Source organism: Nicotiana tomentosiformis, chromosome 2 (assembly GCF_000390325.3).
Source record: "Nicotiana tomentosiformis chromosome 2, ASM39032v3, whole genome shotgun sequence".
NCBI classification, from domain to species: Eukaryota; Viridiplantae; Streptophyta; class Magnoliopsida; order Solanales; family Solanaceae; genus Nicotiana; species Nicotiana tomentosiformis.
Genome location: NC_090813.1, coordinates 135778771 through 135797050, shown reverse-complemented (window position 1 = coordinate 135797050; position 18280 = coordinate 135778771). Strand labels below are relative to the sequence as shown.

The 18280-nt window shown below is 37.3% G+C and overlaps 2 protein-coding genes across 8 annotated transcripts; one reads left to right on the top strand and one right to left on the bottom strand.

Moving 5' to 3' along the window:
* Positions 1 to 965: 965 nt before the first annotated feature.
* On the top strand, positions 966 to 12282 carry LOC104095776 (uncharacterized). Of its 7 annotated transcripts, none has more exons than XM_009601977.4 (7): positions 966 to 1099; positions 1868 to 2094; positions 9877 to 9927; positions 10970 to 11217; positions 11496 to 11612; positions 11714 to 11782; positions 11874 to 12282. In XM_009601977.4, exons 2-7 carry the CDS (start codon positions 1893 to 1895, stop codon positions 11952 to 11954), a joined length of 768 nt encoding a protein of 255 aa, XP_009600272.1. In that variant the 5' UTR covers positions 966 to 1099; positions 1868 to 1892; the 3' UTR covers positions 11955 to 12282. The 7 variants fall into 7 exon arrangements, with proteins under 7 accessions (XP_009600272.1, XP_009600271.1, XP_009600270.1 ...); XM_009601976.4 differs by having other exon boundaries at positions 10967 to 11217; XM_009601975.4 differs by having other exon boundaries at positions 10964 to 11217.
* A 419-nt stretch (positions 12283 to 12701) lies between these two features.
* LOC104095777 (histone chaperone ASF1B-like) lies at positions 12702 to 17776 on the bottom strand. The gene is made up of 3 exons (XM_009601979.3): positions 17467 to 17776; positions 13562 to 13677; positions 12702 to 13465 (listed from the first exon to the last, which is right to left on the bottom strand). Exons 1-3 carry the CDS (start codon positions 17573 to 17575, stop codon positions 13109 to 13111), a joined length of 582 nt encoding a protein of 193 aa, XP_009600274.1. The 5' UTR covers positions 17576 to 17776; the 3' UTR covers positions 12702 to 13108.
* Positions 17777 to 18280: the final 504 nt, after the last annotated feature.

Here is an 18280-nt window from a genome sequence, read left to right as displayed (position 1 = left end):
ATGTACTTGCTCATATATTTTATTTTCCTCATTTAGCATAATTGTGCTATTATTCTATTTTCAAACTACACCTCATGCTATTAGAAACAACAAGTCATTAATAAACTTGGCATATAATGAGTAATGTCATTAAAGTAAAATCTATTATTGAATGAGGTTATAAACTAATGTTTTCCTTTTCTTTTGAATTATATTTACATAATTATGCTGAAACTTATTTTATGTTATGTTGTAATTTTATATAAGAGAGTATTATGTTAAATATTTTTTGGATTTTGAATTTATGTTATATTTTTTATTTCATTTTATTTGCTTTAGTAGTATTGACTTATTACTTTAGATTGCTTGCCGTTCATTTTTCAGTTAGAATTGATAGATTATTTTTCGTAAAACATTTGAGTAATGTTATGGTATTATATTTATAAATATTAATATTTTTATCAAGCATGTAATCCATGATGTTCTTACAAAATATGTACTTTTAGTTTTTGTAGTTAATTAAAGTAAAATCTTATTAATTTGAAAATATATGTAAATTATTATTCTTTATATTAGTTACGAATACTATATGATTAGTAATTAATATATTTTCAGAAAATAATATGTATCTTAAATGTCAAATTTAATACTTATCATTTATAAATCCATATATTTGTTAAATCTTAACTTTTAATTTTTGATAATTAATTTTATATTTAAAATTTAATCTAACTGGGTAGTTACACTTGGGTGACCAAACATGTAATTACGCTATATAATTACAAATAAACAACAACAACAAAAACAACAATAATAAACCCAATAGTTTTCCACAAATAAACAAATCATCATAATTACAATACAATGTAATTACTATATAATTAGTACCCTAATAATTATACCAATTTCAATTGGTGACTTTCCAAATAGACCCAAGAGATTCAAAAAAAAAAAAATTTAATAATAACCAATAGAAAGTTGACAGGTAGCAGTTGAAATTTAAACTTGGCCACAGCTGATTTTTACCTCTCCCCGACCTAAACCCTCCTAATTTGAGTCTAAAACCCTGCCTCCTTGTACAATCTTCCTCGTATCAAAATCACCTCTATCTATTTCTCAGGTTCGTTTCGTTTCGTTTCTTTTGTGTTCTTTATATGTTTAATTGCTCTTTCCCCATAATGTCCAAAGCATGAAATCCTTTGTCTATACAGTCGATTGAGTATGTCTATCATAGAATTTCACTCACCAGTTTCATGATTTTTTTATTTGTCGCAAATTCGTGGAATCATATGTTCTTGCTAACAGAGAATCTATTTTACTCCGACTATTATAGCTGGTAAGCTCAGATAGAAGAAGAGTGTGCTGTAATAGCTATAAAGAAATACAAAGAATTGATATAGTCCAACCCTACTAGTTTGAGATTAAGGCCTAATTTATTAATGGGAGGGAACTAGGGATGCTACTTTATTTTCCAGTGGCGTAAATGAATTATGGGTTTTAGCTTATTTGCTTGGTTTACATATCAAATGTATTGTGGGTGTTCTTTCTATTGGTCAAAATAAAAGGGTGTTCTTGAAAAAGAAAGTTTTTTTTTTTGTAGCAAAGTAATCGATGTTATATGCTGGATTCATGGATTTCTCCAGCAAATAATTGATATAGTGAACCTCAACTAGTTTGAGATTAAGGCTTAATTGGTTGATAGAGAGATGCTACTTTATATTTCCAATTTGGAGTAAATGAAAGATGGGATTTAGCTATTGGTTTACGTGTCAACTTCATTGTAGGTGGCTCAAAAGAAAAGGGCGTTCTAGAAAAAAAGAAGGTTTTTTGGTAGCAAAGTAATTGATTATATATGCTGGATTCATGGATTTGTCTTTATTACTTGCAGTTGAGTTATAAAAGTTGGCAAGACAATGATAAAGAGGCGATTTTACAAGCTTGAACACGGTGATCGGGATGCTCCTTCGGAATCGTCTTCATCTTCCGACGACTCTGAATTGGAGGCAGCGGCAACAGAAGACGAAGAAGAGTATGAGTATGAGGAGGAGGATGATAATGACACAAAGGAAGAGGATGATGTTGCTCGACTGACAGGGGGAAATGAATCTTCTTCTGGTATGTTTATCCTGATGATTTGCAGTTGCTTTTTGTCCCTATTATTTGCTGACATTATAATGCTTCGAGGTATTTCAAGAAGTGGAATGTCACGACCCAAATCCCATTAGAGGCCGTGATGATGCCTAACACCGCTGTCAGGCAAGCCACCAATAATTGATTAACTTAATTATCCATTTCACAGTATTTTTGAAATCATAATTTCCTTCAATTAAATAGTAAGAGATAGAATTTACAAAGTAAATGATAGTATTTTCATAACTACAATACTGAATAGCCATAATCACCCCAAAAAACCGGTGTCACAAGTACATGAGCATCAACTGGAAATATATTAAAATACAACATCTGTTTGGAAATACAATTAGACAGGAGAGGGTAGATAACTCTGAAGGAGACTCTGTGTGCTGCGAATTCGTAACATGGGACGCAGCTCACCTAAGTCCCCGCAATAGCCGCGCCTCTGCGCCCACAAGTCTACTAGACATATATGCACCTGCACAAAAATGTATAGTGTAGTATGAGTACGTAAATCAACGCGTACCCAGTAAGCATCTAGTCTAACCTCGAAAAAGTAGTGACGAGGGGTCGACTCCGACACTTACTATGGGCTAACAATAAAATAACGATATTATACTTAAGCATGGATTGTATGAAACATCTATAAACTCAATAACAAGAAGTGAGTGGACAATTCTTTTATTAATAGGAAATTTTCCAAATTTATTCTCGTCATTTAACATTTGTATCTCAGGCCAATGATACAATATCAATTATTATTAATTCCAAAGATTTATCATGCGCAAATCATGCTGAGGTCGTACGGCCCGATCCAACATAAATATTTAAATTGTGCACTGCCGAGGGTCGAACGGCGCGAACCATAGATGCATCTATCTGCTACCGAGGCGTTCGGCCCGCTCCATGAAAAGAGAAAATACATTTACAACAACCAATTCAAGATTTATTAAGGGGCAATTATTCAAGGGAATACCAAGTTCTCATTAACGGTCAAGAAAATGAAGTTTAACCTTTTACAATTCCTTTATCAAGTTTCAATACTCCCTCCGTTTCAAATTAAACGAGGTACTTTCCTTTTTAGTCTGTTCCAAAATAAATGACACATTTCTAAATTTGGAAATAATTTAACTTTAAACTCTTCATTTTACCTATTTTACCCTTAATGAGAAGCTTTTATAACCACACAAATATCATGACCTCACAAAACTTTTACCCCTTAAGCTTTTAAAACCACAAGTTTCAAAAGTCTTCTTCTTTTTTCTTAAACTTCGTGCCGAGTCAAACTACCTCATCTAAATTGAAATGGAGGGAGTATGATTTAAGCAATTAAATTAACAATTAGGGCGCAAACATCGCAAGTATAACATGATTTGGGTCCTAGACTCCCCGAACATAAGCATAATAGTAGCTACGCACGGACTCTCGTCACCTCGTACGTACGTAGCCCCCTCAAATAGAAGCACCTATTAAATCAATTTGCCTATGGGGTTAATTCCCTCTTACAAGGTTAGAAAAGAAACTTACCTCGCTCCGAAATTTCATAACCGGCTCCAAAGCCTTTCCAACAGCTCCCATCGCTTCAAACTAGTCAATAAATGTGCAAATCCATAAATATACACTCTAGTACTCATTATAATTCAATTTCCAACTCCGCTCGAAAAGTCGATAAAATCACCCACGTGCCCGGGTTCTGAAAATTTCTGAAGATAATCATTACCCATAACACTACGAACTCAATTATATGATCTATTCCCAATTCCATGTCTAACTTTCGGGATCAAATTCCAAAAATACCAATTTCTAGGTTTTTCTTCAAAATCCCAAATTTCTACAAATTTTCATGCTTGAATCCATAAAAAAATCCTTGTATTTAACTCACAATAGGTGGGGATAACTTACCTTGCCATTGATGATGAAAACCTCCACTTGAAGCTCTCCAAGAATCGCCCCAAACCAAGAGAGAATGAAAGAAATGGGCCAAATCCCGTCTTAAAACAACTCACTGCCCAACCCCGACCTTCGCACCTGCGGTCCTTTTGCCGCTTCTGTGACTCCGCTTCTGCGGAGGATTACTCGCAGGTGCGGCTCTCCCCCAAGGCCGACTCCTTCGCTTCTGCGCTCCTTCACCGCAGGTGCGCATCCGCTTCTGCGGAAAATCTTCCGCACCTGCGGATTCCAGTCCCTCACTCCCTTCCGCTTCTGCGACTTGCCTGGCCGCTTTTGCGGCGTCGCACCTGCGGCCCTTTTTCCACGGGTGCGATTGCACCAGCAACCAGAAAAATCCCAGCATTCCCTTAGTTCAAAAATTGATTCGTTAATCATCCAAAACTCACCCGAGACCCCCGGGACCCCAATCAAACATACCAGCAAGTCCTAAAACGTCATACGAACTTAATCGAGCCTTTAAATCACATCGAACAACGCTAAAAACACGAATCACCCTCCAGTTCGAACTAATGAACTTTGAAACTTCAAACTTCTACAATCGATGTCGAAACCTATCAAATCACGTCCGATTGACCTCAAATTTTGCACACAAGTCATAATCATCCAAACTCCAGCTTCTGTAATCGGAATCCAACCTCGATATCAAAAAGTCCACTCCCGGTCAAACTTCTCAAAATCATCCAAACTTTCCAACTTTCGCCAATTGACGCTGAAATGACCTACGGACCTCCAAATCAACCTCCGAACACGCACCTAAGACCAAAATCACCATAAGGAACTATTCCCAGGCTCGGAATCCCAAACGGACATTGATAACATCAAAATCCATTCCAACTCAAACTTAGGAAATTCTTAAGCCTTCAAAATGCCAATTTTCCGTAATAAGCGCCGAAATACTCCCGGGCTACCCGACACTCGACCCGAACATACGCCCAAGTCTGAAATCGTCATACGAACCTGTTAGTTTACAACTATGTATATAGTGTAGTCTTGTCCCACATTGGAATAGGAGTAGTATGTCCTTGTATAGTATAGCTATAAATAAGGACCTCTTGTATTGTATTGAACATCTAATATCAATAACATATTTTCTTCCGTGCTTTCTCACATGGTATTAGAGCAATTGTGAGAGATTTATCGCTGCGCATAAATTCCAGTGACTCCGGGAAGAGAAATCAGTCACCGAAAGTCTTTTTCCGGCGACTTTTTCAAGGTTGTTTGCGTCTGCTTTATCTCCGTCAGTTTTGTGCAAAATCCAATACTACCACAAGAGTAGTCACTGTCTGGCGACCAAACCCCAGTGAAAATCTCCGGCAGCCTCCTCCTCACGCGCCACCAGAAGCTCACGCTCCGGCGCGTACGACCACTTCCGGCCATTTTTGAAAAACTTCCTTCAGAACAGTTGGGTCGCCTGGTAATTCCGATCTTACCCCTACTATTTTTATTTCATTCCGACCACTTTGAGTTTTTTCCGGCTGCTACAGTACTATTCTGACAGCTACAATATTTCTTTATTATGTTTCTGTATTTCCTTACTCTGTTTCAGTAGATTACAGTTGATTCTTTCTCTTGTTTGGTAATAATTTGCAATAATGTTTTTGGGATTTGATGCTTTTGGGTCTAGAAACATGAGTTCTGGAAGCTCTAGTGTTATTATTACCTCAGAACCTTTAATGGGAGATTCAAACTACTTAGCTTGGGCTTCATCTGTCGAGTTGTGGTGTAGAGGCCAAGGTGTTCAAGATCATCTAATCAAACAGTCTAGCGAAGGAGATGAAAAGGCAATAGCACTTTGGACAAAAATCGATGCTCAGTTATGTAGCATCTTGTGGCGATCTATTGATTCCAAGTTGATGCCCTTGTTTCGTCCATTCCAGACATGTTATTTGGTTTGGGCAAAGGCACGCACCTTATACACTAATGACATATCTCGCTTCCATGATGTGATATCACGAATGACAAACTTAAAGAAGCAGGAAATTAGATATGTCTACTTACTTGGGTCAAGTACAGGCAGTCATGGAGGAATTTGAGAAATTGATCCAAGTTTCTGCTAGTGTTGAAAAACAACAAGAGCAGCGATAAACGATGTTTCTCGTTCTTACCCTTGGTGGACTTCCTAATGATCTTGATTCAGTACGCGACCAGATTTTGGCTAGTCCGACTGTCCCGATAGTTGATGAATTATTCTCTCGATTACTCCGCCTTGCTGCAGCACCAAGTCACCCAGTGATCTCATCACAGATACTTGATTCCTTTGTTCTTGCATCCCAGACAGTGGATGTTCGGGCATCTCAAACTATGGAGCATAGACGAGGATGAGGTCGTTTTGGAAGATCTAGACCCAAGTGTTCTTATTGTCACAAACTTGGACACACTCGTGAAATGTGTTATTCCTTACATGGTCGTCCACTCAAAAATGCTTACATTGCTCAGACTGAGACTCCGGGTACCCAGGGATTTTCTTTATCTAAAGAAGAATATAATGAGCTCCTTCAGTATCGAGCAAGTAAGCAGACATCTCCACAAGTAGCCTCAGTTGCTCAGACTGATACTTCTGTTACTGGTAATTCTTTTGTTTGTGTTTCCCAGTCTAGTACTCTTGGTCCATGGGTTATGGACTCAGGCGCTTTTGATCACATCTCTGGTAATATATCACTTTTGTCAAATATTGTATATTCACAGTCTCTTCCCACTGTTACTTTAGCCAATGGATGTCAAACTAAGGCAAAAGGAGTTGGACAAGCTAATCTCTTGTCTTCTATCACCCTAGATTCCGTTCTTTATGTCCCTGGCTGTCCTTTTAGTCTTGTATCCGTTAGTCGTTTGACTCGTGCCCTCTATTGTGATATATATTTTATTAACGATTCTTTTATTATGCAGGACCGCAGTACGGGACAGACAATTGGTACATGACGTGAATCAGAAGGCCTTTACTACCTTAACTCACTCAGTCCTTCCACAACATGTCTAGTTACAGATCCTCCAGATCTAATCCACAGACGTTTAGGACATCCGAATTTATCCAAACTTCAGAAGATGGTGCCTAGTTTATCTAGTTTGTCTACATTAGATTGTGAGTCGTGTCAGCTTGGGAAACATACCCGAGCCTCCTTTTCGCGTAGTGTTGAGAGTCATGCAGAGTCTACCTTCTCCTTAGTTCATTATGATATATGGGGTCCTAGTAGAGTCAGTTCAACCTTGGGATTTCGTTATTTTGTTAGTTTCATTGATGATTATTCAAGATGTACTTGGCTTTTCTTAATGAAAGATCGTTCTGAGTTATTTTCTATATTCCAGAGTTTCTGTGCTGAAATCAAAAACCAATTTGGTGTTTCTATTCACATTTTTCGCAGTGATAATGCCTTAGAATATTTATCTTCTCAATTTCAGCAGTTTATGATTTCTCAAGGAATTATTCATCAGACATCTTGTCCTTATACCCCTCAACAAAATGGGGTTGCTGAGAGAAAGAATATGCACCTTATTGAGACTGCTCGCACACTTCTAATTGAATCTCGTGTTCCGTTGCGTTTTGGGGCGATGCAGTTCTCATAGCTTGTTATTTGATTAATCGGATGTCTTCATCTCCCATCAAGGATCAGATTCCGCATTCAGTATTGTTTCCCCAGTCACCCTTATACTCTCTTTCACCCCGTGTTTTTGGGAGCACGTGTTTTGTTCATAACTTAGCCCCTAGGAAAGATAAGTTAGCTCCTTGTGCTCTCAAGTGTGCCTTCCTTGGTTATTCTCGTGTTCAGAAGGGATATCGTTGTTATTCTCCGGATCTTCGTTAGTACCTTATGTCAGCTGACGTCACATTTTTTGAGTCTAAACCTTTCTTTACTTCTGCTGACCACCATGATATATTTGAGGTCTTACCTATACCGATCTTTGAGGAGTTTACTATAGCTCTTCCTCCAGCTTCGACCACAGAGGTTTCATCCATACCAACCGTTGAGGAGTCTAGTGTTGTTCCTCCTAGTTCCCCAGCCACAAGAACACCACTCTTGACTTATCATCGTCGTTCACGCCCTACATCAGGCCCAACTGGTTCTCGTCCTGACCTTGCTCCTGCTGCGGACCCTGCTCTTAGTACACTGATTGCACTTCGGAAAGGTATACGAACCACACTTAACCCTAATCCTGATTATGTCGGTTTGAGTTATCATTGTCTGTCATCTCCCCATTATGCTTTTATATCTTCTTTGTCCTCGGTTTCCATCCCTAAGTCTACAGGTGAAGCGTTGTCTCATCCAGGATGGCGACAGGCTATGAGTGACGATATGTCTGCTTTACATACAAGTGGTACTTGGGAGAAGACCCGACATTTCTTATCCTGTGAGTGTTGTAAGTCAGTTTATGAATTCTCCATGTGATACTCATTGGGATGCATTTGTCCGCATTATTCGGTATATAAAATCGGCTCCAGGCAAAGGGTTACTGTTTGAGGATCGAGGTCATGAGCAGATCGTTGGATACTCAGATGCTGATTGGGCAGGATCACCTTCTGATAGACGTTCTACGTCTGGATATTATGTTTTAGTAGGAAGCAATTTGGTGTCCTGGAAGAGCAAGAAACAGAATGTAGTTGCTCGATCTAGTGCAGAAGCAGAATATCGAGCAATGGCTATGGCAACATGTGAGCTAGTTTGGATCAAACAATTGCTCAAGGAGTTGAAATTTGGTGAAATCAGTCGGATGGAACTTGTGTGCGATAATCAAGCTGCCCTTCATATTGCATCAATTCCGGTGTTCCATGAGAGAACTAAACACACTGAGATTGATTGTCACTTCGTCAGAGAAAAGATACTTTCAGGAGAGATTGCTACAAAGTTTGTGAGGTCGAATGATCAACTTGCAGATATTTTCACCAAGTCTCTCTCACTGGCCCCAGTATTGGTTATATATGTAACAAGCTCGGTACATATGATTTGTATGCACCGGTTTGAGGGGGAGTGTTAGTTTACAGCTATGTATATAGTGTAGTCTTGTCCCACATTAGAATAGGAGTAGTATGTCCTTGTATAGTATAGCTATAAATAAGGACCTCTTGTATTGTATTGAACATCTAATATCAATAACATATTTTCTCCCGTGCTTTCTCACAGAACCTATTGGAACCTTCAAATCCTTATTCCGAGGTCATTTATAAAAATTCCAAACCTTAGCAAGTTAGAATTTTTCTTTCCAAATCAACTCCAAACTTTCCGAAATTTGATTCCGGCCATACGTGCAAGTCATAATACCTGAAGTGAAGCTACTCATGGTCTCAAACCATCGAACGACGCGCTAGAGCTCAAAACGACCGGTCGGGTCGTTACATGGGACTTATCTAAAACTTTTTGTCTGGTTTCTGGATTAGTAAATCTAATGGCTGGTATGTTTAGACGATTGTTTATTGTAAAACTCCACAAGCACATAAGTTATGGTCTCTATTAAGTTATAAATCCCACATAGACCCCTCTAGCTTAAAAGATCTTGGGCCGCTCCACTCATTGCTTTGGGTTGTATGTTCAGATACTTTCAAGTGTCATCAGCAGCTCCCTTTGGTAAGCCCATTCTCACAATAGTAAGTCCATATTAAGTTTGCATGTGACCACCAAAATAGGACATGTTTGAGAGAGTGTTGATTTCTAATTGTACCATATGTATTGTGAATTGATTTTCGAGGGGGTTTATAATGGTTTCGGGGACTCCATCTATTCCCTTAAGCTCTTGGGTTGGATGCTCGAATACTTATACAATCTTCTCGCGGTATCAGTGATAACAGATCTTTCTTCTCCTCGCCCTGTTTGTTTTTCTTTGCTGCAGGATATGAGAGTGAAGATAGCTCTGCCCATGAAGTTAATCCCGACTCATCTGGTTGGTTTTAGTCTACTATCCCATAGTTTTGTTGGTTATGAGTCTGACTGCGTTTTGCTTGAAACATGTTCTGCAATTTTTCGTACTTGTGTTCACAATATGTTGGTACTACTCCACCTATGAGGAAGGTATATCTATGAATTATAATGATGAAAGTTACTATATTTCCCCATTCCTTATTTGTAGGATTAACATGTTATCTACTATTTCCAAACTCTTGCTCGAATAATCATTACACTGTGAACGTGGATTATAGCCAAGGAGCAAGGTGAAATTCTGAAATCACCTCCCTCTTCGAGAAAAAAAGATAAAAGAGAAGTCTGATGCTATTTTCCTTAATTTTGGGGAGATGCTGCCCTATGAAATTATTGCTAGTGTGAAAGCTACAATTTTTGAGCTGTGATGTGGAACATGAAGTTTCTGCAGAATCTATGAATTGGAAATTCTATTGAATCAGGGATATCAGTTACTTTCTTTTGATTGGTAATTCTTTACTAACATTTGGTGATAATTTAACCTATCAAGTCGATGAATAAAATTATGGAAGCATGATTTTAAATTTTCTTAATATTTAATTTGAAACCAATATACCTCTTAAGATTATATTTAGTGCTGAATGAGAACTGATTTTGCTGCTACCTCTAGATGGCGATTGTCTTGTAAATTATGCAGTTGTAATTGCGTCATGCTGCTGTTCTGAATTGGCGTCAGCCCAAAAAGGAAACATCGTGTTGTTTGCTAAGAGTTTGTGTTCATAAAAGTATCTTCTAAAATAAAAGATTATGAGAAACATTACTTGAATATCATAAAGTGCAGTATGGAAGGATTTATACAGGACGAAATACTCGGGTAAAGCCAGTACTGGTTGCTCTTTTCCATGCTGCTTTCATCAACTTCAAAATAGCTACTTCTTGATTTTATATGTTGCACGTGAGCTATAATGTTATATCTTCCTTTTTCTATTTCAGAAAAATAATTTAAATGCTTAGGGTTCGTTTTTAGTGTTCAATTCTAATTGATTTCTAAAATGTACTAGTAGTAGGTCTTCCATCGAGTGATGAAGATGTTACAACTCTGAAGGACACCAAGATTTCTGGTGAAACTCATTTGCTTGAGAAGGGCATTGCAGATCTAGATAATGCGCGGAATAATTTTATGCCTGAAGAGGATGATATTCCACGTGATGCTTTAGACTATGTCTTGAAATGTAAATCAGTTTTTAAGTGCAGGATATGTCCTAGAATCGTCTGCTTGACAGTGCAGACTCTAAATGCTCATCTTAAATCGAAAGTAAGCCTTCATTATCAGTCCTTTCATTTTCCAACTGTAATTCAAGCCTTCATTATCTTTTCATTTTCCAACTGTAACTAAGTCACTTCTTTAGATCGTATTCCATGTAAAGCTTGCGGTGCTAACATCTCCCAGTCACCACTGACCAGTGCAGGGACTACTACTACCTGCAATTTTACTCTTTCCATGTTAAAGAATCTTAAGCTACACGTTAACTTACGTACACAATTGAGACCTGCAGTGACTGATCTAACATAAAGTATTCATGATTCTTACAGAGGCATGCCCGCTCTGAAAAGCTGTTGAAAGAAGGGAGGCTTAAACTTATGCTTACCGAGGATGGAAGAATCGATGGAGAAATTCATCCTGAAGAGGATAGCCCAATCGGTGGCCAGGTTTGTTCATTTGCATTTTACTGCACGTTGAATGTTTTGACCAAGTGAAGCCTCATGTTTTCATAAATTGCTTACCGTCATTATCATATGAATCATAACAGAACCCTTCAGCATCAAAGAAGAAAAGCAAAGGATTGAAGAGGCAGCACAAGGGGAAGAAGTTCAATAAGGTACATGCTAAGATCTGTGTCATGATAGCCCTTGTTACTCGTTTGAAAATATATTGTTAGTCTAAAGATGAATTTTCAAATTCAACTGCAGAATGAGGAAAACTTTTTGCCCGTGGATGGTGCTACAGATTCAAGAAAGAACCAGTCCAAGAAGAGGCAGAAAAACAAGTGAAGAACGTAGTGAGTCTTGGCATCTTGCTGTTTATTCATTGAGCTAGAATCCATGAGACAAGAAGTTAAGGAGCAATGGAAACGAGCACATGAGCATGAAGAATCAATCCATGTTTGATGGGACGAATTAGTTGTGATTGCTCACTGCTCACTGGTGTCACCCAAAATATTACATTTCTTTTCAACTTTTGAGCAGAGAGCAATTTTGTACTGGGATGTTGGATCTGAAGCTTCATTCTAGTAAATGCATGACAGAAATGCCTTACATTTCAGACCGTTTTGGCAAATCTGTTTCATAAAATGAAATTGTTTTCAAATTTATATTTTTATGATGTTATGGCTACATTGACGGATACCCCCTTCACCTTTTATGGATGCGACTGCACCCCTAGTTATTTCTTCAAAGATAAAACACAAATCTTTCAACTGTTTACCCTTGAAGGCATGCTTGCTGTGTGTGTGTGTTTTTCAATTCCGGTTGGAGGTATCGCATGAGATTTCCTTGTCGAATGTGAGTTTTACTAGACTACCTCTTTCATTGCTTTTAAAGCCTTGTAAAGGCCAGAATATTTGCAAAGTGGTGGCTTAAGTCAGGTACTGCATTATCTTGTTTCCGATTTGCATCATTATGCAAAATGACTAGCATACAGCTAAAAAATAATGTAACGGCACCATAAATGGTGTAGTTCTTCGTCATAATGAAATTGCCCAATCTAAGTACTGTGATTCACTGGTTGCCAGCCAAAAATGTGATTATGCATAATTTCTTGCATTTATGAACTCACTGATTGTAATCTTGACATTGGCTTACGTAGATACAAAACTATATCAAGGTTATCAGAACTATATGCTCACAACAGTGTCTTCCGAACTCACATTTTTTGGAGTAGACCGTAAAGCTACAAGTGGCATCTAATATAAGCAGAATTTTCAACCCCATTCCTGAATGCATACAGAAAGACAAACAACCTAGGTTACCAGCCACAAAATGCAATTCGAGTTCATACGCACTTTAACCAGAACTCTATTGCGATAGACGAAGATACCAACAAAGAGTTCAATGCTCAGATCAGACATCATCCATAAGGAACTAGGACGAGATGACGTCAAACCAAAACGTTAGGAGTTAGGCTAAAAGTTGTATCATCCTTCCAGTTAAGCTCCAGCCTCATCTGAATCATTCTTAGGTGAAGGTAGTTGTTGCTCTTCATTCCCAGCTGCTTCAGCCACGTGATCTGATGAAGGGGCTTGCTCCCCGCTTTCACTATTTTCAGGGTGAAAATTGATGGGGAACTTTGTTACTCTAGGTTTGTCTGATAGTATGTTTCTTTGAATCTTGTCAATTAAAACCTTTTGTGGAGGTTCTTCTCTTAGCTTCTCATCATCATAATCATTGTTCACATAGTAGCCAATTCGTACAAATTCTTGACCCAAATAGGAACAGGTCAACAGGAGCACAGTGACACCAATTATATCCTCTTCACGAATTCTGGAAGGATCTGGAGGGTCCGCCTAGTATTAGCAGTGGAAAACATTACACAAATCCGATCAACAGAAAGGCTTAAACCCAGCTAAAAACAAGTTGCTTGTCAAAGCAGGAGGTAATACCTGCAATACAAAGCGGTAATTTCCAACATTGACGGGGCCAACAAGCACACTTTCTAGTTGTTGGTCATACGTCTCATCCTCGGCAGACCCAACATAAATGAGTTTCCATTCCAAGTCTGCATGCAAAATAAGTAAAATAGAAACCAAAATAAAGCTGTTAATATAACCAAGTAAGACTATATTAATAGAGAGCAACATCTTTAGTTGCTTTAATTTGTAGAACAGTCTATGCCTACGAGATCATAAACAAGAAAAAGATCAATTTGGTGGGAGCAGTTCTATGTGCTTGTCAAAGGACGAACATAGATATATTTAATGAGAATGGATAGGCAGTCCAGAGATGATTCTCTAGTATTTCAATTCCTAAAAAGAAAATGAAGAAAAAAAACACTACTATTACAAGTTAAAAGAGACAATTAGCAGCTGGTCATTATTACACGAACTCCCATCAAGGGCTCAAAATTCATTGGTTGGTTATTGTACGAAGCAGAAGCCATTTTGTGCCATACCGCATGATATAAGCAATCTGAAATGCAAATTTATATGTATCTAAAATAAAAGCTCCATAACAGCAGTAGCCTCTCTTCCCTCCTCCAAACCAATCTTTAGTATGTCATAAATAAAAGAGTCATCAAAGAAAAAGAAAAAATGAATTATGATCTATTCCCTGTTACTTCTCAAAACTCAAGGAGGTATTTACATTGTCAAATAATATGACGATTGATTGGCAAAATCTCAAGCCCCCAGAGAACTTACAATCAGGCAAGTAGAATCTAAGTTGCCCGGGCCGGGGTGGAGCTAGAGACCAAGGTGCGGGTTCGGCTGAATCAAGTAACTTTGGTCCAACCTCTGTATTTGTCTTAGAAAATTCATTTAATATGTACAAAACATTAATTTAGAACCCAATAACTTAAAAGTGCTAAAATCCTGAACCCATAAGTTTCAAATTCTGGCTCCGCCTCTGGGTGCGGATCTAGAAGTCGGATCATTCGAGATGTAAATTCTAAGATTTGAGGATATGGATCCTAGTACGAGTACGGGTGCAGAGATCTGGTTAAAAATAATTCAAAAATAAAAAAAATATAAAAATATCTCTAAATTATGAGAAATTTTGTGGAATACTTACGTATAGCTTGTAAAGTATGGATTTCTTTTTTATTCTCAAGCTATAGATAAGTAAATGATTGATTTCCTAGATAAGGTATGCTATTTTCTTCAAATTTATCCTAGTTTTGGTTCTGATTTCGGGGAATCAATTTGTATCTCGTCTGGAATTTTTTCGTCCGTTGTGGTCAAAGTGCCCAAAATTGTTTGACCAGATGCGGTACGGATCCCATACCCACTCTCATACTAGTGTCGTGTCGACACGGGTGCAGCATCTAAACCGCTGTCGGAGCAACTTAGAGTAGAATAGAAGGTTCCCCCCAAAGTCAACCTCCTAAAGGGTGCAGAAATAACTACAGATTTATATTGCCAAATAATATAACTACAGATTGACAATGCCTCAAGCCCCCAGAAAACTTAAAATAAGGAAGCAATTCAGAAGAGTAGAAGGTTCCCTAGAAATTGCTAAACTATTAAGTCGCCTTCCAAAGTCAACTACCTAAAGGGTCCTTAAAAGTTAAGACAGATAACTAAGGAGATAATACGGAGACAAGTCCATTAATCCTATCCGTTACCCTACATAAATGAAGAGGATACTGGAAGTTATTATAATACAGAAGTAGCAGAGTACTAAATAATAAATATGATCGCATGGAATTTCTGCAGATATATTAGAATTGTAACATCTCTTTGCTAATCATGAAAAATATTGTGATATTAGCAGTGTGTGTGTGTGGGTGCAGGTGTTTGTGCATATATATATATATATGAATGCATTCATAACGTGCAAATTTGAACAACAGAGTTGGACTTTATTCAGACTACTGCTGTAACAAACAATGCTGACACCACTTCCCTCTCACCTTAAACCAATTACAATAAAATCGACAAGGACATACCTAAATGCTTCGATGCTTTTGGTATTACAAGCAAATGGTCTAAATTGGATCATCAAATTAGCAACAGGGAGCAACTGAAAAGGAAATACAATGCAGAGAGCACATAGCCAGAAGTATATTCTTCAGAAATCCCAATAAAGACGATATGATACATTATATTACTTTGCTAGTTGAATTGTACCAAAAACCTAGCAATTAATTGGCTTACTTATCTGCTTTATACAGCCACTATAAGGTTCAAGGGAAAGTGAGGAGTTATGATTATGGTCCACTCCTAAGAGAGATGGAAGAGTGAACATACTGCTGAAATACTATCAGATCCTTCATTTCTGTTCTGGAAATAATTTAATACCTAAGCCTAGTATGATCTGTGAAATCATGTTTCCTCACCCAACTGGCTACTTTGATGTAGCGAGCAAGCCGACAAGCACAGCCTAAATATACATTATTGGTGGAGACAATTGGTAGCAAAAGGATCACAACTAGTTAACAGCCTGAAAAATATTACATTCATTCCAAATTTCTTTCACAAAAGTTATGCACTTGTGTTGGATTGGCACTACAAATCTAATCCAAATAAAATAGATACAAATAAGTATAGATGGGAGAATAAATTATGTTTCCTGGGAGACTCTTAATTTACTAATGATCCTGGCATGACCTGTGTCATGGATTCCACACAAAGTATCCCACGCATTTTATGAGCCGAATATTCAGATAGTTTCCATCCAAATTTATTTGGGACATTAACAACCAACCAAATATTCACATACTATAAATTCCAGCATAATACATGACTAACCAATCGATAACCAACAATGAGAGGAACCACAAAAATCACTATTAAGAACCCTATGTCAAGCGAACCAACCAAATTAACACAACCATTATGTATCCTATTACGGGAGGACTGTTAAACCAAAATGCCATTCAGCACTAAAAGATTTGGCCTTGGATGTTTCCGCTCAAACACAACACACTTTAGCAGAATAAAAATACACTTGAAGATGTTTACTCTTCAGGAGACAAAAGTTGACCTCGATCCCGCAATTTGACATATAGCTTTGCTAGATGAAGACCACTATCTTAAATAAACATTATCTCAGTGATATATATAAGGAATTCTTACATGTTTTCCATTAACTTAAGAAACCTAGGGAAAGATTAAGCACGATAACTATTCAATATCGAGCTTTGACATAATAGAATACGTATTAATGTAAAGTCTCCGATTTATTAATTAATCAAAGAATCGGTTAGCTTACTACAAACCAATTAATTTTGCAACAATTATCAACAAATCAACAACATTGTAAAAGTCAAATTTCTTAATAAATAAAAATATTAACTGGGTATAGGAGACGGTACAATGAAGCAAAAGCAATAAAATCACAGCAATAAACAAATATATGAATAAAATTCAATAAATTGTACAAAACTTAACAGTTTCTTTTGAGTACAAAAATCCTAACTAGGTCAGGAAGACTATAAAATGAAGCGAAAGCAAAGTATCAAAGTACAAACGAATATATGAAAACATGAAATAGGTTATGAACAATTGATTGTTTCATCAAATATCAACGAATTGAAAACATTGAACAACTTGAACATCAACTTTCTGACTTAAAATAGGTCTTCGAGATGATACACCAAAGCAAAAACAATTAAATCATAGCACAAATTAGTATATGAAAGAAAATGAATCCAATAGATTGCAAACAATTGAGAACGATTGTCAACGAGTTGAAAACACTTCAAACGAAATCTCGGTCAAATTTCTGATTAAAGGAAACCCTAATTAGGTCTCTAAGATGATACAATCAAGAAAAAACAAGAAAATCATAGTTGTACATATGAATTACGAAAAAATTCAACAGAAAAAGGAAGTAAGAGAGAAATCACCGTCTTTGAGAGGAGCGACGCACTCGTAAGAGATTTCAAACTGGAAAGGCGCAAGAAACGACGCCGGATTGTCTAACACGGCGACATTCGTGATGTTCACAGCACTCATTGCATTCAAACTGATTAGAGTTCTAATTTGAGAGACTCTTCGTCGTGAGATTCAGATAAGAGGAAGTGAGAGATTCTGGAAGTTTCATGAAATATACAAGAAATTATTCGGAGAATTGCGAGAGAATGAACAATTAGAGGCAAAGGCAAAAGAGAGAAGAAGCAGCTCAGTTATGGTGGGGGGGGGGGGGGAGTGGGAAGTGCACGGAGGAAATGCGCCTGGTGTTTTATTTGATGACTTGGCTTTTATACGAGTGACCGGTTGTTCTTGGGGTTACAGGCTATAGCCGGTTTCTAGTTTTGGCGGGAGTTTGGTTTCTTTCTTTCGTGGATAAAGGTCTTCTAAAGCCCAACGTTGAGTGTCCCAGCATGATCTTTTTTGGGCTAATGGGACTTGCGGCTCATTTAGACTAACATTTGAAGCTAAAGTTGGAAAAATAATTGTTGAAAAATTGATCCAAATAGTCGTTCATCCAACCGTTTAAATTAAAAATAGCAAACAGATATATAATTATTGTATAATCTATATATACTAGCTATAAAAAGTAAAAAGTAAATCCAGCTTGATATTTGTGTAAAGATCCCATAAAGTTAGACACTGAAACAATTAATTACGAAAGTCTCTGTTGATAATTGTATTATTTTGAAAATAAAAAAATTGTAAGAGTTAAAGATTTTAAGTGCGGAGGTTGAGAAATTTCACTTA

Excerpts from the sequence above, each read along its gene's own strand:
- LOC104095776 (XM_018770636.3), top strand. The coding sequence starts at position 1,893 with ATGATAAAGAGGCGATTTTACAAGCTTGAACACGGTGATCGGGATGCT. Across the intron at positions 2,095-9,873 it reads GGGAAATGAATCTTCTTCTG|CAGGATATGAGAGTGAAGAT; the intron begins GTATGTTTATCC and ends TTTTCTTTGCTG. Across the intron at positions 11,613-11,713 it reads ATAGCCCAATCGGTGGCCAG|AACCCTTCAGCATCAAAGAA; the intron begins GTTTGTTCATTT and ends GAATCATAACAG.
- LOC104095777 (XM_009601979.3), bottom strand. The coding sequence starts at position 17,575 with ATGAGTGCTGTGAACATCACGAATGTCGCCGTGTTAGACAATCCGGCG. Across the intron at positions 13,678-17,466 it reads CGTCGCTCCTCTCAAAGACG|ACTTGGAATGGAAACTCATT; the intron begins GTGATTTCTCTC and ends TTTTGCATGCAG. Across the intron at positions 13,466-13,561 it reads ATTACCGCTTTGTATTGCAG|GCGGACCCTCCAGATCCTTC; the intron begins GTATTACCTCCT and ends TGCTAATACTAG.